The sequence below is a fragment of the Hyla sarda genome, chromosome 5 (assembly GCF_029499605.1).
Source record: "Hyla sarda isolate aHylSar1 chromosome 5, aHylSar1.hap1, whole genome shotgun sequence".
In the NCBI taxonomy this organism is placed as follows: Eukaryota; Metazoa; Chordata; class Amphibia; order Anura; family Hylidae; genus Hyla; species Hyla sarda.
Genome location: NC_079193.1, coordinates 376,704,030 through 376,730,539, shown reverse-complemented (window position 1 = coordinate 376,730,539; position 26,510 = coordinate 376,704,030). Strand labels below are relative to the sequence as shown.

General features: G+C 43.2%; 1 protein-coding gene across 2 annotated transcripts in view; it reads left to right on the top strand.

Annotated features, from left to right (window-relative positions):
• Nucleotides 1-21,583, top strand: part of TSNARE1 (t-SNARE domain containing 1) — a 364,151-nt gene extending 342,568 nt beyond the window's left edge. For both annotated transcript variants that reach the window (XM_056522868.1, XM_056522867.1), the window contains one exon: nucleotides 21,281-21,583. In XM_056522868.1, the coding sequence (XP_056378843.1) occupies nucleotides 21,281-21,369 (89 nt within the window). In that variant the 3' untranslated portion in view covers nucleotides 21,370-21,583. The remainder of the gene's footprint in view (nucleotides 1-21,280) is intronic.
• Nucleotides 21,584-26,510: the final 4,927 nt, after the last annotated feature.

Here is a 26,510-nt window from a genome sequence, read left to right as displayed (position 1 = left end):
CTGACAGTGTCCCCAACATGTTTCACCACCATACCTGTGGCATCCTCAGGGGTAATAAGATAATGCCATAACAAGTCTTTTTTTTTTTTTTCTCTATTTATTATTTTTTTTTTTTTTACTTGAATTTTCATTGAATTGTCATTAAAAATAACAATACATGACTTGGAAGTAGAATTAATGCCTCATTTCGGCATTGGAATAAATACTAAAATTAGCATTAAAGTCTTTATCATGTAAACCTGCCCTTAAACGTTATGCGTTAAAGAGGTATTCCAGGAAAAAACTTTTTTTATATATATTAACTGGCTCCAGAAAGTTAAACAGATTTGTAAATTACTTCTTTTAAAAAATCTTAATCCTTTCAGTACTTCTGAGCTTCTGAAGTTAAGGTTGTTCTTTTCTGTCTAAGTGCTCTCTGATGACACGTGTCTCGGGAAACGCCCAGTTTAGAAGAAGTTTGCTATGGGGATTTGCTTCTTAACTGGGCGGTTCCTGAGACACGTGTCATCGGAGAGGAACTTAGACAGAAAAGAGCAACCTTAACTTCAGAAGCTCATAAGTACTGAAAGGATTAAGATTTTTTAATAGAAGTAATTTACAAATCTGTTTAACTTTCTGGAGCCAGTTGATATATATAAAAAAGTTTTTTCATGGAATACCCCTTTTAACGTCTATTGGTTTCACTGAAGACTTATTGTACCATAATTTCTTAGCTGCACTTGCTATCAAAAATAATGGTCGAAATGCAGTAAATTACGAATTTTACCCATCGCCACTTAGAGCACCCTAAAATTCTACAAAAAATGTTAGATGGGTGAACTGAATCTGGTGACTGTAGGACAAGTGAATGTGACCTATTGCTCCATGTTAGGCTCTGAAGAGAATAGTGATCAGCAGAATAATATCTATTGTTCGCTGTTATCAGCCATCTCGTAGTCATTGCTGAAAACTCAGACGAATCTGTGAGGAATTTGACGCCGTGGAAATGTCCATTCTTCCACCGGAATCCGTAAGCAAAATCCCTTGAAGTCTAAGGGACTTTGAATTTGTGAACGAAATTCTGCATCGATTTTATTTAAAGGGGTACTCCGCCCCTAGATGTCTTATCCCCTATCCAAAGGATAGGAGATAAGATGTCTGATCGCTGGGGACCCCCGCGATCTCGGCTGCGGAACCCCAGACATCCGGTGCACGGAGCGAACTTCAGTCCGATGACTGGCGATGCGAGGCGGAGGCTCGTAACGTCATGGCAACTCCCGCTCGTGAGGTCACTGCCACGCCCCCTCAATGCAAGTCTATGGGAGGGGGCGTGGCGGACGTCTCGGCCACACACCCTCAATGCAAGTCTATGGGAGGGGGCGTGGTGGCCGTCACGGCCACGCCCCCTCAATGCAATTCCATGGTAGGGGGCGTGGTGGCCGTCACGGCCACACCCCCTCAATGCAAGTCTATGGGAGGGGGCGTGACAGCCGTCACGGTCACGCCCCCTCAATGCAAGTCTATGGGAGGGGGCGTGGTGGCCGTCACGGTCACCCCCCCTCAATGCAAGTCTATGGGAGGGGGCGTGGTGGCCGTGACCTCACGAACGGGGCGTGCTCCTGACCTCACGAGCTTCCGGCCCTGCACCAGACGCTCTAAACGAATGCCGGGTGCAGCAGGGAGATCCGTGCCGGCAACTCCCGCTCATGAGGTCACGGCCACGCCCCCTCAATGCAAGTCTGTGGGAGGGGGCGTGATGGCCACCACGCCCCCTCCCATAGACTTGCATTGAGGGGGCGTGGCCATGAACTCACGAACGGGGCATGCTCCGCACCCGATGCTCTAAACGAATGCCGGGAGCAGCAGGGAGATCGCTGGGGTCCCCAGTTGCGTTACACCCCCCCACCCCCGCGATCAGACATCATATCCCATATCCTTTGGATATTCCCCCAGAGAATTCCGCACGGACATTCCACTGGAGCATTCATTTCAATGGGATTCTGCTGCACTGTGCACATGGCGGAATTTCGGTGGTAGATGTTTCTGCTACAGAAGTCCCGATTCTGCCCTCCACAATAAGAATAGACTTGTCTATTCTTTGTGCGTATCCACTCGGAAATGCATTGCCGTCTATGAGGCATTTTCAGCCGTGTGAACCAGACCTGAGGCAGAAACAGAATTTCGGCCAGAAAAAAAAATTCCCTGCCGTTCCATCAGTGTGAACAATATTCTCCATCCATATACCTGACTGAGATCAGCCGCTCCTCTTACCACGCAGCCGGACTACAATAAGAAGGCGATATTCCGTCTATCCCCTCCCCCTTCATCACCGCGGACTGGACCGCATGGGTTCACTTAACCATAACTCTTATCCTATAACGTTCCTCCTTTTCCGGTGTCTTGTATTAGATGCCAAATGCAGCGCCGGCGTCGTCTTATAAACCGCCGTCTTGTTCTCGCCATTAAGAAAGGAGAAAGCGTCCAGAAGATTAAGCGTCTTCCGCTCCGCACAATGAATTTGACAGACTGATGAATTGGCGGAGACGAGGTGAGTAAAGCTTTGTAAGTGTCTTAAAGCTTCCAATGGAAACGTGTCTCCTCCGGTAATAAGAAGTGACTGCGGCTTTATATTCAGGACGCAGAACCTGTTCCCGCGCTCGCCGCTCGCCGTACAATCCAGACTGACAGAATCCATTACACAGCTGAGAACTTAAAAAGAGGGAAGAGACGGCGAACAACCTGCTGGAAAAAAACGCCGTCCTCCCCGCCTGGCTGAAAATTACCAATCTGATGGTGGCAAACACCTTATTATGCAAATAGTCCTCAAGTGGAACACTCAAATTGGCGCAATTACATCGCTGTGTTCTTTCGGTTTTTTCTCTTTTCGGATAAGTGAATGATGGATTGCCTCGTTTTCTCTTCACAGACTTCGGACACGAAACAAATAATCAGATGAGAAACTTTCTTTCTTCATGTTAAAAGATGTGGAGAGGCTGAAGCCCCCCGTGCTACCGCCAAGTCACATGACACAAATCCCACCCAACCCCTGTGTTCTTCATTGTCTTATATTTTGTCACATGATAACATCTGATGGTAAGACAGGAAAATAAACCCCTCCCCTCAACCGCCACCAGTGCTACTACTATTACTACCGCAACTATTATTACTGTTACTATTACTACCACCACTATTATTACTGTTACTATTACTACTACTACCACCACTATTATTACTGTTACTATTGCAGCCACTACTACTACTATTACTACTACTACCACCACTATTATTACTGTTACTATTGCTGCCACTACTACTACTATTACTACTACCACCACTATTATTACTGTTACTATTGCCGCCACTACTATTACTACTACTATCACCACTATTATTACTGTTACTATTGCAGCCACTACTACTACTATTACTACTACTACCACCACTATTATTACTGTTACTATTGCTGCCACTACTACTACTATTACTACTACCACCACTATTATTACTGTTACTATTGCCGCCACTACTATTACTACTACTATCACCACTATTATTACTGTTACTATTGCAGCCACTACTACTACTATTACTACTACTACCACCACTATTATTACTGTTACTATTGCAGCCACTACTACTACTATTACTACTACTACCACCACTATTATTACTGTTACTATTGCTGCCACTACTACTACTATTACTACTACCACCACTATTATTACTGTTACTATTGCCGCCACTACTATTACTACTACTACCACCACTATTATTACTGTTACTATTGCAGCCACTACTACTACTATTACTACTACTACCACCACTATTATTACTGTTACTATTGCTGCCACTACTACTACTATTACTACTACCACCACTATTATTACTGTTACTATTGCCGCCACTACTATTACTACTACTATCACCACTATTATTACTGTTACTATTGCAGCCACTACTACTACTATTACTACTACTACCACCACTATTATTACTGTTACTATTGCAGCCACTACTACTACTATTACTACTACTACCACCACTATTATTACTGTTACTATTGCTGCCACTACTACTACTATTACTACTACCACCACTATTATTACTGTTACTATTGCTGCCACTACTACTACTATTACTACTACCACCACTATTATTACTGTTACTATTGCTGCCACTACTACTACTATTACTACTACTACCACCACTATTATTACTGTTACTATTGCCGCCACTTCTACTACTATTACTACTACTACCACCACTATTATTACTGTTACTATTGCTGCCACTACTACTACTACTACCACCACTATTATTACTGTTACTATTGCTGCCACTACTACTACTATTACTACTACTACCACCACTATTATTACTGTTACTATTGCCGCCACTGCTACTACTATTACTACTACTACCACCACTATTATTACTGTTACTATTGCAGCCACTACTATTATTACTACTACCACCACTATTATTACTGTTACTATTGCCGCCACTGCTACTACTATTACTACTACTACCACCACTATTATTACTGTTACTATTGCTGCTACTACTATTATTACTACTACTACTACCACCACTATTACTGTTACTATTGCCGCCACTGCTACTACTATTACTACTACCACCACTATTATTACTGTTACTATTGCTGCCACTGCTACTACTATTACTACTACTACTATTACTACTACTACCACCACTATTATTACTGTTACTATTGCCACCAGTGCTACTACTATTACTACTACTATCACAACTATTATTACTGTTACTATTGCAGCCACTACTATTATTACTACTACTACCACCACTATTATTACTGTTACTATTGCAGCCACTACTATTATTACTACTACTACTACCACCACTATTATTACTGTTACTATTGCCGCCACTACTATTACTACTACCACCTCTACTATTATTACTGTTACTATTGCTGCCACTGCTACTACTATTACTACTACTACCGCCACTATTATTACTGTTACTATTGCCGCCACTGATACTGCTATTACTACAACTACCACCACTATTATTACTGTTACTATTGCCGCCACTGCTAGTACTACTACTACCACCACTATTATTACTGTTACTATTGCTGCCACTGCTACTACTATTACTACTACTACTATTATTACTGTTACTATTGCCGCCACTGCCATTACTATTTCTACTACTACCATCACTATTATTACTGTTACTATTGCTGCCACTGCCATTACTATTACTACTACCACCACTATTATTACTGTTACTATTGCTGCCACTGCTACTACTATTACTCCTACTACTATTATTACTGTTACTATTGCCGCCACTGCCATTACTATTTCTACTACTACCATCACTATTATTACTGTTACTATTGCTGCCACTGCCATTACTATTACTACTACCACCACTATTATTACTGTTACTATTGCTGCCACTGCTACTACTATTACTACTACTACTGTAACTATTATTACTGTTACTATTGCTGCCACTGCTACTACTATTACTACTACTACCGCCACTATTATTACTGTTACTATTGCCGCCACTGATACTGCTATTACTACAACTACCACCACTATTATTGCTGTTACTATTGCCGCCACTGCTAGTACTACTACTACCACCACTATTATTACTGTTACTATTGCTGCCACTGCTACTACTATTACTACTACTACTATTATTACTGTTACTATTGCCGCCACTGCCATTACTATTTCTACTACTACCATCACTATTATTACTGTTACTATTGCTGCCACTGCCATTACTATTACTACTACCACCACTATTATTACTGTTACTATTGCTGCCACTGCTACTACTATTACTACTACTACTGTAACTATTATTACTGTTACTATTGCTGCCACTGCTACTACTATTACTACTACTACCACCACTATTACTGTTACTATTGCCGCCACTACTATTACTACTACTATCACCACTATTATTACTGTTACTATTGCAGCCACTACTACTACTATTACTACTACTACCACCACTATTATTACTGTTACTATTGCAGCCACTACTACTACTATTACTACTACTACCACCACTATTATTACTGTTACTATTGCTGCCACTACTACTACTATTACTACTACCACCACTATTATTACTGTTACTATTGCTGCCACTACTACTACTATTACTACTACTACCACCACTATTATTACTGTTACTATTGCCGCCACTGCTACTACTATTACTACTACTACCACCACTATTATTACTGTTACTATTGCTGCCACTACTACTACTACTACCACCACTATTATTACTGTTACTATTGCTGCCACTACTACTACTATTACTACTACTACCACCACTATTATTACTGTTACTATTGCTGCCACTACTACTACTATTACTACTACTACCACCACTATTATTACTGTTACTATTGCTGCCACTACTACTACTACTACCACCACTATTATTACTGTTACTATTGCTGCCACTACTACTACTATTACTACTACTACCACCACTATTATTACTGTTACTATTGCCGCCACTGCTACTACTATTACTACTACTACCACCACTATTATTACTGTTACTATTGCAGCCACTACTATTATTACTACTACCACCACTATTATTACTGTTACTATTGCCGCCACTGCTACTACTATTACTACTACTACCACCACTATTATTACTGTTACTATTGCTGCTACTACTATTATTACTACTACTACTACCACCACTATTACTGTTACTATTGCCGCCACTGCTACTACTATTACTACTACCACCACTATTATTACTGTTACTATTGCTGCCACTGCTACTACTATTACTACTACTACTATTACTACTACTACCACCACTATTATTACTGTTACTATTGCCACCAGTGCTACTACTATTACTACTACTATCACAACTATTATTACTGTTACTATTGCAGCCACTACTATTATTACTACTACTACCACCACTATTATTACTGTTACTATTGCAGCCACTACTATTATTACTACTACTACTACCACCACTATTATTACTGTTACTATTGCCGCCACTACTATTACTACTACCACCTCTACTATTATTACTGTTACTATTGCTGCCACTGCTACTACTATTACTACTACTACCGCCACTATTATTACTGTTACTATTGCCGCCACTGATACTGCTATTACTACAACTACCACCACTATTATTACTGTTACTATTGCCGCCACTGCTAGTACTACTACTACCACCACTATTATTACTGTTACTATTGCTGCCACTGCTACTACTATTACTACTACTACTATTATTACTGTTACTATTGCCGCCACTGCCATTACTATTTCTACTACTACCATCACTATTATTACTGTTACTATTGCTGCCACTGCCATTACTATTACTACTACCACCACTATTATTACTGTTACTATTGCTGCCACTGCTACTACTATTACTACTACTACTACTGTAACTATTATTACTGTTACTATTGCTGCCACTGCTACTACTATTACTACTACTACCACCACTATTACTGTTACTATTGCCGCCACTACTATTACTACTACTATCACCACTATTATTACTGTTACTATTGCAGCCACTACTACTACTATTACTACTACTACCACCACTATTATTACTGTTACTATTGCTGCCACTACTACTACTATTACTACTACTACCACCACTATTATTACTGTTACTATTGCTGCCACTACTACTACTATTACTACTACTACCACCACTATTATTACTGTTACTATTGCCGCCACTGCTACTACTATTACTACTACTACCACCACTATTATTACTGTTACTATTGCTGCCACTGCTACTGCTATTACTACTACTACCACCACTATTATTACTGTTACTATTGCCGCCATTGCTACTACTATTACTACTACTACTACCACCACTATTATTACTGTTACTATTGCAGCCACTACTATTATTACTACTACTACTACCACCACTATTATTACTGTTAGTATTGCTACCACTACCGCCACTATTATTACTGTTACTATTGCTACCACTGCTACTACTATTACTACCACCACTATTATTACTGTTACTATTGCCGCCACTGCTACTGCTATTGCTACCACTACCGCCACTATTATTACTGTTACTATTGCTACCACTGATACTGCTATTGCTACCACTACCGCCACTATTATTACTGTTACTATTGCTACCACTGATACTGCTATTACTACTACTATCACCACTATTATTACTGTTACTATTGCCGCCACTACTATTACTACTACTACCACCACTATTATTACTGTTACCCCTACTACAACTGTTACTGTTAGGACCACAATTATTATTAGTACTACTATTAATATTACAACCTTTACTTCTTCCACTGTTACTGTTCCCTCTTTTACTACCATTATTAGTATAATCACTATTAGTACTATTACTATTGCTACTACTATTAGTATTATCACTGTTAGGACTACTACCACTATTTCTGCTATCACTATTAGTATTAACTCTATTAGGACCTCCACTATTATTACTACTACTAATAATAATATCACTATTAGTACTACCACTGTTATCACTATTACTACTGCTATAACTATTACTGCTATCACTATTAGAAATACCACTGTTGATACTATCACTATTAGTACTACATCTGTTATGACTTAATACTGGTACCATTAAAGGGGTACTCCACTCGCCAGCATTCGGAAAATTTAGTGTGCGGGCTTAGGGGGTAGCCACTCCCCCCCCTCGTGATGTCACTCTCCTCCCCTCATGATGTCATGCCCCGCTCCCTCAATGCAAGTCTATGGGAGGGGGTGTGACAGCCGTAGACTTCCCATAGACTTCCATTGAGGGGGTGGGGCATGACATCACAAGCGGGTCGTGGCGACTCCCGAAACCTGCACCCAGCGTTCGGAAATAAATGTTCTATCATTATTGTTATTATTATATTATTATTATAAACTATTATATTAATAACTATTATTAGTACTACCACTGTTATCACTATTACTACTACTATACACTAGTATACACTCCGCATCTACCATGTTCAGAGCTGCAGGGGACATTATGGACGCTATATAGTCTACCACCCAGCTTTTCTGCATCTACCATGGTCAGAGCTGCAGGGGACATTATGAACACTATATAGTCTACCACCCAGCTTTTCTGAATCTACCATGGTCAGAGCTGCAGTGGACATAATGGGCGCTATATAGTCTACAACCCAGCTTTTCCAGATCTACCATGGTCAGAGCTGCAAGGGATATAATGAGCGCTATATAGTCTACGACCCAGCTTTTCCGGATCTAACATGGTCAGAGCTGTAGGGGACATAATAGCCACTATGTAGTCTACCACCCAGCTTTCCCGCAATCAGATAATGCAGTATATGGTATATGATATTCCTCCTGTTATCAGAAGGGGCCCGTGATGACATCTACATTAACTTCCCAGGGACTGTCACCCCCTCCCCAGGTGCTTTTGGCGATTAATCATTGTACCGTAACAATTGCATATGGTAACAGGTTTATGGCTTCTGACTGCGACGTCCAATTATCCCAAATTACCGTCTTGATTGTTGCCCAATTAATGTCATCTCGGTGATGTCAGATGTGAGGGGACGGCTGATATAATAGTTTCATTAAGCACGGAAGGTTTGGCTCAGGGGGATGATATTCCTGACGAATGTTATGTGGTGACGCTAAACGGGCGATGACAGAAATGGAACCGAATGTAACAATCTGTAACCGCCGGATCACATTCCCAAAAATATCCTCTTCAAGGTCAGAGAAATTACTTCAAGGTCACGTTGTATTGTTACAGTGCACACTATCTACTCTGTAGTAGTGATGAGCAGCAGGGGCCATATTTGAATTTGCGATATTTTGCGAATATATTGACGATTGTTCATCCTATGTTCGTTCACTTTTTTTTTATGCGAAAATTTGGAAAATTTGCATAAAAATTTGCACTAAAAAAAAACGTAAAAAAAAAACAATATTTGTCATTACGGGTATATAGCACTATATTCTAAATATTTGCTAAATCGCAAAGTGACGATATTCGCAATAAAAATTTGCATTACAAATATTCGTGCTCAACACTACTATTTAGGGAGGGAAGGTTATCATTAGTTTGTCTTTTTTTTAATGTATTTTCTGCCAAAATTATATGCAGAGCTTCTGAAGTGCCACAATAGTGCACGCCTCCTCTCTGCTCCGCCCACTCCTGCAAGTGTCCAAGAGGCGGGGCTGAGCTGCTTAAATGCCACAGCATTTAAAATCCCTGTATCTCGAGTGATTTTTGCAAAACTGACTTGGTAGATGGGTGTATGGGAACCTCAGTAACTAGCTGATTTAGAGGAATACTGCCATCGAGACCTTCTTTTATCCCAGTGTTTATAATGCATTGAAATCAGTGAGTATCTACTTAAAGGGGTACTCCAGTGGAATTTATTTATTTATTTATTTATTTTTAATCAACTGGTGCCAGAAAGTTAAACAGATTTGTAAATTACTTCTATATAAAAATCTTGATCCTTCCATTACTTATCAGCTGCTGTAGACTCCACAGGAAGTTGTGTAGTTCTTTCCAGTCTGACCGCAGTGCTCTCTGCTGCCACCTCTGTCCATGTCAGGAACTGTCCAGAGCAGGAGAGGTTTGCTATGGGGATTTGCTCCTGCTCTGGACAGTTCCTGACATGGACAGAGGTGTCAGCAGAGAGCACTGTGGTCAGACTGGAAAGAACTACACAACTTCCTGTGGAGCATACAGCAGCTGATAAGTACTGGAAGGATTAAGATTTTTAAATAGAAATAATCTAGACTCTAGAGTGCTACAGTATAGAGATCACTGTGCAGTGGTCTCTAAGATGTAGATCTCCATCTGTTGCAAAACTGCAAATCCCAGCATGCCCAAACAGCTGTCTGGGCATGCAAGGAGTTGTAGTTTTGCAACATCTGGAGGGCTACAGTGTAGAGACCACTGTATAGTGGTCTCAAACTGTAGCCCTCCAGATGTTGCTAGGCAACTCACCGGCTTCCGTAGGATTCAGGGAGCCAGCCGCACAACATGCCGCCCGCGCCGATCACTGCAGCCGATCGCGTCCTGCAGCCTTCACCGATGGGTAAGTGGACTTCGGCGCCCGCTCCCTGTCGGTTTCCCCGTCCTGCCCCGCCTATTGTGGGTGGGCAGAACGGGGAAAACGAAAGTTAACCTCACCGCCCCCGATCTGCTATTGGTCGTCGCTTTTGACGGCCAATAGCAGGGATAGGAAGGGTTGCACCCCTGCCACCTCACTCCTATGCCTTCAGGGGGATCGTAGGTGTCTTGGACACCCACGATCCCCCTTATATTCCAGGTCACCGGGTCACCATAGACCCGTATGACCCGGAATAGGCGCAAATCGCAAGTGTGAATTCACTTGCGATTTGCGGCGATCGCCGACATGAGGGGGGGGGGGTCTGATGAACCCCCTGGGCATTATCAGCAGTCTCCCCGGTCCCACAGATTCCCACAGATGTACATGTATGTCCTGGGTCCTTAAGACCCAGGGTGTCAGGACGTACAGGTACGCCCGGGGTCCTGAACAGGTTAATGCCAGGTCACTAGTGGTTTTCCAGAGCAGGAACTGGCCTGTTCCAGAACATACAGAGGGGTCGTGAAGAGGGATATACCCCCTATTAGCTCTGTGTGCTCTAAAGAAGATAGACTTGGGTGCTTCTCCACTGCATAGCCCTAAAGATGTCCCAGTTTCTTGTTGACAGGTAGAAGAAAGATAATGCCCAGCACTCACCAGTGATGCACAGCGAAGATTTATTATGCCATAGTGTAGTACAAGGACGTGTTTCGGCGTGGGAACCTTCCTCAGCTGTCTGCCTGAGGCAGACAGCTGAGGAAGGATCCCACACCGAAAAACGTCCTTGTACTACACTATGGCATAAGAAATCTTCACTGTGCGTCACTGGTGAGTGCTGGGCATTATCTTACTTCTACCTATGGCTTTACCCTACCTCGTGCACCACCGCAGATTCCACGAAAGTGCCAACGTAGCCACGCCCCCTCCCACGCCCCCTCCCTTTAAGGCCAGGTGCAAGAATTGGGTTAGGGGACTCTTTTATGAGTTCCACAGATTCATGAAGGCCGACGTCACTCACCCATGAGCCTTTCCCCCAATGTCCTAGTATCAATGAGTTCAAGACCGGAGGGATAAGGAGATGCTAAACGCTTATCACTTAAAGACGCCTGAGGAGCCGCGATAACAAAGTCGCTGATTAGAAAGAGTTACAGGATAAATAACTTCTTCTCCAGCCCTTCTTTCATGAGGGATTCACCGCTTAATCCAGAAAGTCACCGTCCTCCCTCGGACTGATAAAAGCCTTTCATTCCGCTGCGCTTCACGTCTAAATGGTAATTTTTTTCAGCTGATAGAGCAATTTTTCGAAGCCTTTAAAGAGATGACTGTGAGAAAGAGAGAACTTATATATGTTCAATTATCAAGCGGGATGAAACACTTTCCTCTGAGAAATCCTGGATTACACGGATTGGCTGCCCTAAATACTGCAATACTGGGGACATAGAGCAGAGCGGACCACCCCACCGAGACTAGGTAGACTTGTTAAGCCCCTCTTCCTTTCCTCTATAGGAGAGAACCCCTATACTGGTCCCCCACTACTGTGTTAACCAAACTTGAAGGAGTATTAAAAAAAAAATCTACTTACCTCCCGCCTGTCACGTATGGGCAGAGAAGAGTGAAGCCCTGAACTCACCCGCTCGTACTTGCCCTGCCTACTTGCGTACACGCCCTAGGCAAAGGGTCTACAACCACGGTGACAGTCCCTGGCTGAATAAGTGCAGGGAGTAAAACGTCAACAAAATAAACTTACAATACAGACGGAGGTCGGGACACTGTATGGAATCACACACACTAACAGAAATAATAACTAAACAAACAATGTGTCACAGTCCACAAGCCGAGTCAGTACCAAGAGATAACAGAAATACCAAATAACAGAAGCAGGAAAGGAGTCAGAGAGCGGAGCCAATGGGTCAAATATGCCAGAAATACAAAATACAATATAAACGCTAGCTAGTGGTAAGAGCTCTTTCGCAGGCAAGGCTTGGATGAATACTGAAGGTTTATATAGGGAGCTAAGCAGGTGAAAAGCCAACAAGGTCAGCTGACCATCCAGAGAACAGGGAGTTTCCACAGTAACCAGAACAACAAAATACCTCAGTGCAGATTAACCCTTCAGGTTCTTACACCGCCGCTCCCTCATTGTGCTCTTCTTCCTGGTTTCCTGTAGTCGATATGTCATTCTGCAACTCAGCGAATCACTGATGGCATTGATGTCCCGCCTCTGACTAAACGTAAATCTGACATATTGATCCCTAGCACCAGGAAAAAGACCAGTGCGGGAGCTCAGTATGTCGCATTGCTGCCCATCCAATCACTGGCCAAGGCAGGATATCTCTGTGGCCAGCTAGGGGGGGGGAGCACCGGGGACCAAAGCAGAACAACAGAGGCATGGGGGAGCGGCGGGAGGTAAGTAGATGTTTTGTGGTCTTTTCGTTATCTGACACAATGGGAATTTAGCTAAAAGAAAACCCTATCCTGGTATACTCCTTTAAATTGGTACTCCACTGGAAAACATTATTATTATTATTTAAATCATCTGGTGCCAGAAAGTTAAAGAGATTTGTAAATTACTTCTATTTAAAAATCATAATCCTTCCAGTACTAATCAGCTGCTGTATGTTCCAGAGGAAGTTCTTTTCTTTTTGAATTTCCTTTCTGTCTGACCAAAATGCTCTCTGCTGACACCTCTGTCCATTTTAGGAACTGTCCAGAGTAGGAGCAAATCTCTCTTGCTCTGGACAGTTCCTGACATGGACAGAGGTGTCTGCAGAGGGCACTGTGGTCAGACAGAAAGGTAATTCAAAAAGAAAAGAACTTCCTCTGTAGTATACAGCAGCTGATTAGTACTGGTAGGATTAAGATTTTTTAATAGAAGTCATTTACAAATCTGTTTCACTTTCTGGCACCAGTTGATTCAAGAGAAAATGTTTTCCAGTGGAGTACCCCTTTAAGGAGACGCTTCCAAAGGGGCCAAGGCCAAAATTGTTTTGGGAAAATTGGGAAATATTTCTGATGTTGTGAAAAGGAGGAGGGGGTTGTTTGTTGTAATATGTGGACTGAAGTAAAACAAGCAGAGATGTCAGCAGAGAGCACTGTTGCTAGACAGAAAAGAACAACTTCAGCAGCTGATAACTATTGGAAGTATTAAGATTTTTTTAATGGAAGTCATTTACAAATCTTACAATGAAAAAGAGGTAGCGTGCACTCACCGCGGGTAAACAGCTGCAGGCCCAAGGTCCAGGATCACCACGGCATAGACGAAGACGGTAAGGGGCGCTCAGAGGCTACGCCGGCTGTTTCGGACGTAGGAACGTCCTTCTTCCGGCCGGAAGAAGGACGTTCCTACGTCCGAAACAGCCGGCGTAGCCTCTGAGCGCCCCTTACCGTCTTCGTCTATGCCGTGGTGATCCTGGACCTTGGGCCTGCAGCTGTTTACCCGCGGTGAGTGCACGCTACCTCTTTTTCATTGTATTATTGGATACTTTATCTAGTGTGTGCACCCCGCAGGTGCTGCTTTGTAATTTATCGGGTCCGGAGGCTGCCAGTGTATACCAGCGGTATCGTATATCTGCACGTGTAGCTGCACGGTGTGCTCTCTCCTCCTTCAGTGGTTTTAGGTCATTTACAAATCTGTTTAACTTTCTGGAGCCAGTTGATAAATATAATTATTTTTTTCCTGGAATACCCCTTTAAGGTGAATTCTGGGTCTATGGATGTTGATTGTAGGTGGCATGTGGACAGGAGTCCTGGGGGTGGCCGGTCTTACTCTTTGAAGGTGCCAACATTTAAGGGTACAGGACCTGATCCTTGCACACCAGTGCTCTCCACCTTATGTCATAAAACTTCTACTTCTCCCGCTGGATCTGCGCCATTGAAAATGACCCTGAATCACTGCTTATTTTATGCATTATTTGCAGCAAAAATAAGCACAAAATTTCAAGTCCCAAAGACAACCTCTGGATATGACGCTGAGCACGTGCACTCAACTTGTGACAAAAAATATAATAAAATATATTTGCGGATTCCAAAGAAAGATTTAACATGTTGATTCTATAGGCGGAATCAAATTTCTTGTCTGAAGTTCCGCTACGCGATTATCATGTGTGAACTAAGAAGCAGAATTCTTTGAAGGGGCGTGGCCATGAAGTCACAAACCTCCGGCGCTACATCTAAACAAACGCCTGGTGCAGCAGGGAGATCGCAGGGTTCCCCAGCAGAGGGACCCCTGCGATCAGACATCTTATGTCTAGGGGCGGAGTACCCCTTAAACTGCATATGGAATTGAAAAGGGGATTCCGCTGTCCCATTAGCACAGCAGAATTTTGGCGGAAATTCTGTTATCTGGATTCTGAAAAAAACATTGAACATGTCTTTAAAATTTTGCAGAATTCTGGGCAGAATCCCATTGAAGTCAGTGGGGCTTTAAATTTCAGCATAATTCCCCCAGAAAGGGATGTGTTTACCTTGTGCTCCGTGCACAGGGAGATTCGGGCACAATTCTAGAGATCACAGGGGGTCCCAGTCATCGGAACCCCACTAACCAGTGATCAGACACTTATCCCCTATCCTGTGGATACAGGATAAGATTACAAACACTGGAGTGCCCCTTTAATCCACAGCTGCAAGTCCATACAATTTCATGCTAATTTACTACGTTGGATTTACGTGCGAAAATTCTGCCGCATTTTCGGGTCCCCTGTTAATGTATCATGTTGGGAGTAGTAGTTGTATGACTAATGTAGAAGAATCAGTCCCTGTATCTTAGTCGTTGGCCGCAACCAGCCTTAAAGGGGTACTCCAGGGATTTTTTATTTTATTTTTTAAATGAACTGGTGCCAGAAAGTTATACAGATTTGTAAATGACTTCTATTTAAGAATCTTAATCCTTCCAGTACTTATCAGCTGCTGTATACTCCACAGGAAGTTGTGTAGTCCTTTCTGTCTGAGCACAGTGCTCTCTGCTGACACCTCTGTCCGTGTCAGGAACTGTCCAGAGCAGGAAGAAGATTTCCTCCTGCTCTGGACAGTTCCTGACACGGACAGAGGTTTCAGCAGAGAGCACTGTGGTCAGACTGGAAAGTTCTACAACACAACTTCCTCTGGATCATACAACAGCTGATAAGTACTGGAAGGATTAAGATTCTTAAATAAAAGTCATTTACAAATCTGTTAATTAACAAAAAAAAAAAAAAAAATACACCGGAGTACCCCTTTAACACAGAATCTCAACCAAACAAGGTCTCAACCAATAACCCCCCCCCCCCGCGAGTTTCGCCACCTTTTTTTTTTTTTTTTTTTTTTGCCAAATCATTTAATTAACAAGAGCAACAACAAACATCCATCGTTCGCGAAATAACCGCGCGGCGAACAGGTGGTGACCTCATCATAGTATCTACTCAGCGGCTATAAAGGGGGATTTATGGAGACGGATGTCCCCCGCACTGTAGCCACCGCTGTGGAGGCAGAACCAATTTAGACGTGACATAAGGTTTATTGTCTCCCGTCATAAACATTGCGCATTACAGATTTACATTCCCGTCCTCAACATGGCCGAAATATGAGCAGCCGAAATCAATCCCTCCGAAATAAGCAGTCGGGGGGAGGGAGGGGGTGGAGGGGGTTAATGGGACTGCAGAATGTGTAAGGAGCTGCAGAGGAAACTTCTTGTCCCAAATTTGGAAATGATTTATGATATTTATCTGTTTATCGGAATCGGAGCGTTTTACCGTTGCAAAACTACAACTCCCAGCATGCCCGGACAGCCAACGGCTGTCCGGGCATGCTGGGAGTTGTAGTTTTGCAACAGCTGGAGGGCCACAGTTCGGAGAGCACTGGCGACTTTATGACCCATCACGCAAACATTCGCGACTTTTCTACACATACCAACAAGCTAAGTCATGTCTGTGGGCCGGCGTATATCATTGCGACTTTATGGAGGCGTTTTTTTTTTATATAATTTTTTTTTTTCACAAATAATTTGCGCTTTTTTTTTTTTTTTTTTTTTTAAGTCGCAATTGACAAATGCCTGATCACTGCCAAAAGCTAACCGCGCCGCTCCACCTTTACGGTGTTTTCTGTTTTCAAGTTTAGTCTAAATGCATTGCGCGAAAATTAGCTACTTTTCTTACGCACACCAAAAAAGCCAAGCCGACATGTCTGGGTTTTATATCTACAACTTTTTTTAGGGAGGGGGGGGGGGGGCGGTTGGGCAAAAACATGCGACAATTTTCAAAAAGTTGCAGTCGATAAATCTTCGACCACTGAAAAAAGCTAGCCATGGCGCACTTTTATTTAAATGGGTACTCCGACCCCTCCGACAGGCCAGTTCCTGCTCTGGAGAACCACTTGTGACCTGGCATTAAAGGGGTACTCCTGTGGAAAACAATTTTTTTTGGTTTTTTTTGTTAAATCGACTGGTGCCAGAAAGTTAAACAGATTTGTAAATGACTTCTGTTTAAAAATCTTAATCCTTCCTGTACTTATTAGCTGCTGAATACTACAGAGGAAATTCATTTCTTTTTGGAACCTCTGCTGACATCACGAGCACAGTGCTCTCTGCTGACACCTCTGTCCATTTTAGGAACTGTCCAGAGTAGAAGAAAAGTCCCATAGAAAACATATGCTGCTCTGGACAGTTCCTAAATGGACAGAGATGTCAGCAGAGAGCTCTGTGTTCCAAAAAGAAAAGAATTTCCTCTGTAGTATTAAGCAGCTAATAAGTACTGGAAGGATTAAGATTTTTAAACAGAAGTAATTTACAAATCTGTTTAACTTTCTGGCACCAGTTAATTTAACAAAAATAACAAAAAACGTTTTTCATTGGAGTACCCCTTTTCCTGAATGAGTTTAAATGTGTTGGGCCAAAATGTGTCACTTTATGAACTCTAGTGTGATAAATTTGCCACTTTTCGACACATGCCAAAAAGCCATGTCTGAGCTGATGTATATATTTGCAACAGGGCTGGGGCAAGGATTTCTGTCACCCTAGGCAAAAGATAATTTTGCCGCCCCATTGGCCCACCCTTTGACACACCCCACCTTACTACTGGGGTGACACACTGTAACAAACCTCCTCCTCATGTAATCTCCCTACTACTGGGGTGACACACTGTAACAAACCTCCTCCTCATGTAATCTCCCTACTACTGGGGTGACACACTGTAACAAACCTCCTCCTCATGTAATCTCCTTACTACTGGGGTGACACACTGTAACAAACCTCCTCCTCGTGTAATCTCCTTACTACTGGGGTGACACACTGTAACAAACCTCCTCCTCATGTAATCTCCTTACTACTGGGGTGACACACTGTAACAAACCTCCTCCTCATGTAATCTCCCTACTACTGGGGTGACACACTGTAACAAACCTCCTCCTCATGTAATCTCCCTACTACTGGGGTGACACACTGTAACAAACCTCCTCCTCATGTAATCACCTTACTACTGGGGTGACACACTGTAACAAACCCCCTCCTCATGTAATCTCCTTACTACTGGGGTGGCACACTGTAACAAACCTCCTCCTCATGTAATCTCCCTACTACTGGGGTGACACACTGTAACAAACCTCCGCCTCATGTAAATCTCCTTACTACTGGGGTGACACACTGTAACAAACCTCCGCCTCATGTAAATCTCCTTACTACTGGGGTGGCACACTGTAACAAACCTCCTCCTCATGTAATCTCCTTACTACTGGGGTGACACACTGTAACAAACCTCCTCTTCATATAATCTCCTTACTCCTGGGGTGACACACTGTAACAAACCTCCTCCTCATGTAATCTCCTTACTAGTGGGGTGACACACTGTAATAAACCTCCTCCTCATGCAATCTCCTTACTACTGGGGTGACACACTGTAACAAACCTCCTCCTCATGTAATCTCCTTACTACTGGGGTGACACACTGTAACAAACCTCCTAATGTTATCTCCTTACTACTGGGGTGACACACTGTAACAAACCTCCTCCTCATGTAATCTCCTTACTACTGGGGTGACACACTGTAACAAACCTCCTCCTCATGTAATCTCCTTACTACTGGGGTGACACACTGTAACAAACCTCCTCCTCATGTAATCTCCTTACTACTGGGGTGACACACTGTAACAAACCCCCTCCTCATGTAATCTCTTTACTACTGGGGTGACACACTGTAACAAACCTCCTCATGTAATCTCCTTACTACTGGGGTGACACACTGTAACAAACCCCCTCCTCATGTAATCTCTTTACTACTGGGGTGACACACTGTAACAAACCCCCTCCTCATGTAATCTCCTTACTACTGGGGTGACACACTGTAACAAACCTCCTCCTCATGTCATCTCTTTACTACTGGGGTGACACACTGTAACAAACCTCCTCCTCATGTAATCTCCTCACTACTGGGGTGACACACTGTAACAAACCTCCTCCTTATGTAATCTCCTCACTACTGGGGTGACACACTGTAACAAACCTCCTCCTCATATAATCTCAAGAAAATTGATAAAGAAAAAAAAAAGGTTTGGTCTAAATGCATTGCACAACAATTTGCTACTTTTTACTCATGCTCCAAAAAGCGAAGGCCATGTCTGGCCTTGTGTGTATCTGTAACTTTTTGGTGTTTCTTTCTTTTTTTTCTTTTTTTTTTTTCGCAAGAGTTTGCTACAGTTCTCATTGTTAATAATTCCCCGTCCAGTGAAAATAAATAACCACGCTGCATTTCCTGTAGGTTTAATCTTAAAGCTTTGCGCATAAATTTGCAACTTTTGATCTAAAAGAAAGACTGTAAATAAATAAGTAAATAAATAAGTAAATAAATATAAAAACTGTGTAAAACCAACAATAAATTCTCCCAATGAGAACGTAAAAAATTGTCAAAAGTGAGGAAAGATACTTGGTGGGAAAGTAAAAGGAAGAAATGTTCAGGGTCCTATCTTCATGCCGTATCAGTAAGATATGCCGCCACGTTCTGTTCAGTGCACCGTCATGATCTGGGGGTGGGAGGGCTCGTATGGGTGGATTCCCTTTCCTGATTGTCCCTGCAGAGTGGCGCTCCTGCCGACCGGAAGCTTCACCACAGGCTCATTCACATTATAGCTAGAAGACACTTTGCAGGGAAAACTTTAGGGACTACATTCAAGTTGAGTTGGGGTTCCCCTTTAGGGTGCGTTCACACGGAGTAAATGAAGAGTAGTTCACGCTGAAAAATTTTCGGGCGGAAAAAAAAATTTCACACGAAATTCGCGTGCAATTCGTGCGCAATTTGCGCAGAATTGCAGATGGAATTGCGCGCGGAAATGGGGGAGAAAGAAGTGAAGGGTTTTTCAGCAAATTGCGCGCGAAAACGATGTCGGGCGAATTTTTTTTTTACCATTGACTTTAATTGATTTCTGCTCGCGGATTCCGCTTGAAGAATGAACATGTGTTTTTCTTCAAGCGGAACGGAATTCAGCGTACTGAAAGTACTGAAAGGATTAAGATTTTTTAATAGAAGTAATTTACAAATCTGTTTAACTTTCTGGAGCCAGTTAATTTATAAAAAAAAAGTTTTTCCTGGAATACCCCTTTAAACCTGTATCCAGCTGCCAGACTAACATCAGAGTTACATTTTAACAACTAAGATATCCAGAGTGGACGGGGCATGATGAAACTGAAAAGTCCTGCAGGGGTGTAACTAGGGGGCGGGTGGTGGGGCTTGTGCCCTGGGTGCGGGAAGGGGAAGGCCCCAACAAACCACTCTCCTTGGCCATAGTATTTAAAGGGGTACTCCGCTGCCCCATTGTTCGGATCATTTTGTATCCGAACGCTTGGAGCGGGGGTCAGGACTTGACCACCCCCCTCATGCCACGCCCCCTCAATACAAATCTATGGGAGGGGGCATGGCAACAGCCATCCCCCCTCCCATAGACGTGCATTGAGGGGGTGTGGTGTAATGTCACAAGGGGCGTGGTCGGGACATCACGACCCCCACCGCCGGCACCCACCGTTCTAATGTCTGATCGTGGTACCCCCATCTTATGATAAGATGTCTATTGGGCAGAGTACCCCTTTAAATAAAGTGCAACAATCTGAATCCTTCCTCAGGGGTGATGTAGCTTCGAGGCCCCTCCCCTGAGGAATCTATTTGTCATATCTGTAACTGTCTCTCTTGTGTGTTTCAGAGACGCGCCCGGAAGGTGAAGTGTTGTCTCATCTCCACCGGACTCTTCGTCGTCTTGGTGATTATAATCATAGTCGTCGCCTCTGTTAAAAATTAGTCAAACATGTGTAATTCCTTCCCGCGCTCCCTGCTGGAGTGAACGTGCACCCTAGGCCTGTGGCACCGCTCCTCGTCCCTCGGCTTTCCTATGGCTCCGCCTGCACTGTGATTGGCTATGACCTCCTACTGGTGACGGAGAACACTACATATTTATGTTATGTTACTTGTGATGTTCGCATTAAAAATAATAAAAATAGATAAAACCTTAAAATTGTCTCAGAGTCGTAATAGGATCATGGAAGAAATCTGAAATCACCGTCCATGGAGCAGGTCAGTGAGTGGATGATGATGATGTCACAGTGAGTGCAGTGAGGTCACACAGTCTGTGATTGGATGATGATGTCACAATGAGTGCAGTGAGGTCACAGTCTGTGATTGGATGATGATGTCACAGTGAGTGCAGTGAGGTCACACAGTCTGTGATTGGATGATGATGTCACAGTGAGTGTAGTGAGGTCATACATTCTGTGATTGGATGATGATGTCACAGTGAGTGTAGTGAGGTCACATTCTGTGATTGGATGATGATGTCACAGTGAGTGCAGTGAGGTCACAGTCTGTGATTGGATGATGATGTCACAATGAGTGCAGTGAGGTCACAGTCTGTGATTGGATGATGATGTCACAGTGAGTGCAGTGAGGTCACAGTCTGTGATTGGATGATGATGTCACAGTGAGTGCAGTGAGGTCATACATTCTGTGATTGGATGATGATGTCACAGTGAGTGCAGTGAGGTCATACATTCTGTGATTGGATGATGATGTCACAGTGAGTGCAGTGAGGTCACACAGTCTGTGATTGGATTATGATGTCACAATGAGTGCAGTGAGGTCATACAGTCTGTGATTGGATGATGATGTCACAGTGAGTGCAGTGAGGTCATACAGTCTGTGATTGGATGATGATGTCACAGTGAGTGCAGTGAGGTCATACATTCTGTGATTGGATGATGATGTCACAGTGAGTGCAGTGAGGTCACACAGTCTGTGATTGGATTATGATGTCACAATGAGTGCAGTGAGGTCATACAGTCTGTGATTGGATGATGATGTCACTGTGAGTGCAGTGAGGTCACACAGTCTGTGATTGGATGATGATGTCACAATGAGTGCAGTGAGGTCACAGTCTGTGATTGGATGATGATGTCACAGTGAGTGCAGTGAGGTCACACAGTCTGTGATTGGATGATGATGTCACAGTGAGTGTAGTGAGGTCATACATTCTGTGATTGGATGATGATGTCACAGTGAGTGTAGTGAGGTCACATTCTGTGATTGGATGATGATGTCACAGTGAGTGCAGTGAGGTCACAGTCTGTGATTGGATGATGATGTCACAATGAGTGCAGTGAGGTCACAGTCTGTGATTGGATGATGATGTCACAGTGAGTGCAGTGAGGTCACAGTCTGTGATTGGATGATGATGTCACAGTGAGTGCAGTGAGGTCATACATTCTGTGATTGGATGATGATGTCACAGTGAGTGCAGTGAGGTCATACATTCTGTGATTGGATGATGATGTCACAGTGAGTGCAGTGAGGTCACACAGTCTGTGATTGGATTATGATGTCACAATGAGTGCAGTGAGGTCATACAGTCTGTGATTGGATGATGATGTCACAGTGAGTGCAGTGAGGTCATACAGTCTGTGATTGGATGATGATGTCACAGTGAGTGCAGTGAGGTCATACATTCTGTGATTGGATGATGATGTCACAGTGAGTGCAGTGAGGTCACACAGTCTGTGATTGGATTATGATGTCACAATGAGTGCAGTGAGGTCATACAGTCTGTGATTGGATGATGATGTCACTGTGAGTGCAGTGAGGTCATACATTCTGTGATTGGATGGGGATGTCACAGTGAGTGCAGTGAGGTCACAGTCTGTGATTGGATGATGATGTCACAATGAGTGCAGTGAGGTCACAGTCTGTGATTGGATGATGATGTCACAGTGAGTGCAGTGAGGTCACAGTCTGTGATTGGATGATGATGTCACAGTGAGTGTAGTGAGGTCACAGTCAGTGATTGGATGATGATGTCACAGTGAGTGCAGTGAGGTCACAGTCTGTGATTGGATGATGATGTCACAGTGAGTGCAGTGAGGTCACACAGTCTGTGATTGGATGATGATGTCACAGTGAGTACAGTGAGGTCACAGTCTGTGATTGGATAATGATGATGTCACAATGAGTGCAGTGAGGTCATACAGTCTGTGATTTGATAATGATGATGTCACAGTGAGTGCAGTGAGGTCATACAGTCTGTGATTGGATGATGATGTCACAGTGAGTGCAGTGAGGTCACAGTCTGTGATTGGATGATGATGTCACAGTGAGTGCAGTGAGGTCACAGTCTGTGATTGGATGATGATGTCACAATGAGTGCAGTGAGGTCACAGTCTGTGATTGGATGATGATGTCACAATGAGTGTAGTGAGGTCACAGTCTGTGATTGGATGATGATGTCACAATGAGTGCAGTGAGGTCACAGTCTATGATTGGATGATGATGTCACAGTGAGTGCAGTGAGGTCATACAGTCTGTGATTGGATAATGATGATGTCACAGTGAGTGCAGTGAGGTCACACAGTCTGTGATTGGATGTTGATGTCACAGTGAGTGCAGTGAGGTCACACAGTCTGTGATTGGAGAATGATGATGTCACAGTGAGTGCAGTGAGGTCACAGTCTGTGATTGGATGATGATGTCACAGTGAGTGCAGTGAGGTCACAGTCTGTGATTGGATGATGATGTCACAATGAGTGCAGTGAGGTCACAGTCTGTGATTGGATGATGATGTCACAATGAGTGCAGTGAGGTCACAGTCTGTGATTGGATGATGATGTCACAGTGAGTGCAGTGAGGTCACAGTCTGTGATTGGATGATGATGTCACAATGAGTGCAGTGAGGTCACAGTTTGTGATTGGATGATGATGTTACAGTGAGTGCAGTGATGTCACAGTCTGTGATTGGATGATGATGTCACAATGAGTGCAGTGAGGTCACAGTCTGTGATTGGATGATGATGATGTCACAGTGAGTGCAGTGAGGTCATACAGTCTGTGATTGGATGATGATGATGTCACAGTGAGTGCAGTGAGGTCAAAGGTTAGGTAACAGGTACATCTGTGACCTGGTTGGGTGATAATGTCACAGAAAGTGGGGTGAGGTCATGTGATGATGTCACAGTCTATGTAACAGGTACAACTGTGACCTGGTTGGGTGATGATGTCACAATGAGGTCACACAGTCTATGTAGCAGGTTAGATATTACTGCTTGCAGATAAAAATGCACTGATCATCTCAACATAGTAACACTCCATCCTGTCTGCTGATGGAGTGACGGGGTTAATTCTCTGCTGTCTGCTGATGGAGTGACGGGGTTAATTCTCTGCTGTCTGCTGATGGAGTGAGGGGGTTAATTCTCTACTGTCTGCTGATGGAGTGAGGGGATTAATTCTCTGCTGACGGAGTGACAGGGTTAATTCTCTGCTGTAAATGACTTAGGCTGGGTTCACACTACGTTTTCTCCCATACGGGAGCGCATACGGCAGGGGGGAGCTAAAACCTTGCGCTCCCGTATGTGACCGTATGCGCTCCCGTATGTCATTCATTTCAATGAGACGAATGGAGTGAAACGTTCGGTCCGGTCGGCTCATTTTTGCGCCGTATGCGCTTTTACAACCGGACCTAAAACCGTGGTTGACCACAGTTTTAGGTCCGGTTGTAAAAGCGCATACGGCGCAAAAATGAGCCGACCGGACCGAACGTTTCACTCCGGTCGGCTCATTGAAATGAATGACATACGGGAGCGCATACGGTCACATACGGGAGCGCGAGCTTTTAGCTCCCTCCTGCCGTATGCGCTCCCGTATGGGACAAAACGTAGTGTGAACCCAGCCTTAGGCTGGGTTCACTCTACGTTTTTGCCATTCTGTTTTTAATCCGTTTTTCTAAAGAAAACCGTATGGCAAAAAAACGGATGGGACAGTATGGGAAAAAGTAAACCGTATGCGTTTTTAAACAGTATACTGTTTTTAAAAGTGCATACAGTTCCGTCAGTTTTTATAGAAAAAACCCCATACGTTTTTGAAAATGTTGTCCATTTTTAATGGGAGGGGTCTTGGGTGGGGACTTTAGGATCCAAATGCGCATGTGCAAAGTAAAGACGTATACGTTTTTCCCGTATGGAACCGTATATATGTGCGTTTCCCATTGACGTCCATGTTAAAAAAAACGTATGCGGTTGCAGTACGGTTTTTAAACCGGAGACAAAATCGTGGTCAACCACAGTTTTGACTCCGGTTTAAAAACCGTACTGCAACCGCATACGTTTTTTTTTAACATGGACGTCAATGGGAAACGCACATGTATACGGTTCCATACGGGAAAAACGTATACGTCTTTACTTTGCACATGCGCATTTGGATCCTAAAGTCCCCACCCAAGACCCCTCCCATTAAAAATGGACAAAATTTTCAAAAACGTATGGGGTTTTTTTCTATAAAAACTGACGGAACTGTATGCACTTTTAAAAACAGTATACTGTTTAAAAACGCATACGGTTAACTTTTTTCCATACTGTTCCATCCGTTTTTTTGCCATACGGTTTTCTTTAGAAAAACGGATTGAAAACAGAATGGCAAAAACGTGATGTGAACCCACTGGTTAGACTGGTTCGTTGCCTTCATGTAACAGTCTCTGTCCTTCCTGCTGCTCGCGGCGGCCATGTTTACTGACCCCCGATCTATCGTTATCTGATCACTGATTCCATAGACTGATGGGAATATTATGTAATGTTATATATTATTTCAGAAATCACTTAACCCCTTCAGGATCAGAGTGTTTTTTGCACATCTGACCACTGTCACTTTAAGCATTAATAACTCTGATGCTTTTACTTATGAATTTGATTCCGAGATTGTTTTTTCGTGACATATTCTACTTTATGTCAGTGGTAAATTTTTGTCGATACTTGTATCATTTCTTGGTGAAAAATTCAAAAATGTCAAGAAAAATCTAACTTTGAAGCTCTCGGCTTGTAAGGGAAATAGATATTCCAAATAAATTATACATTGATTCACATATGCAATATGTCTACTTCATGTTTGTATCATACAGGTGCCAG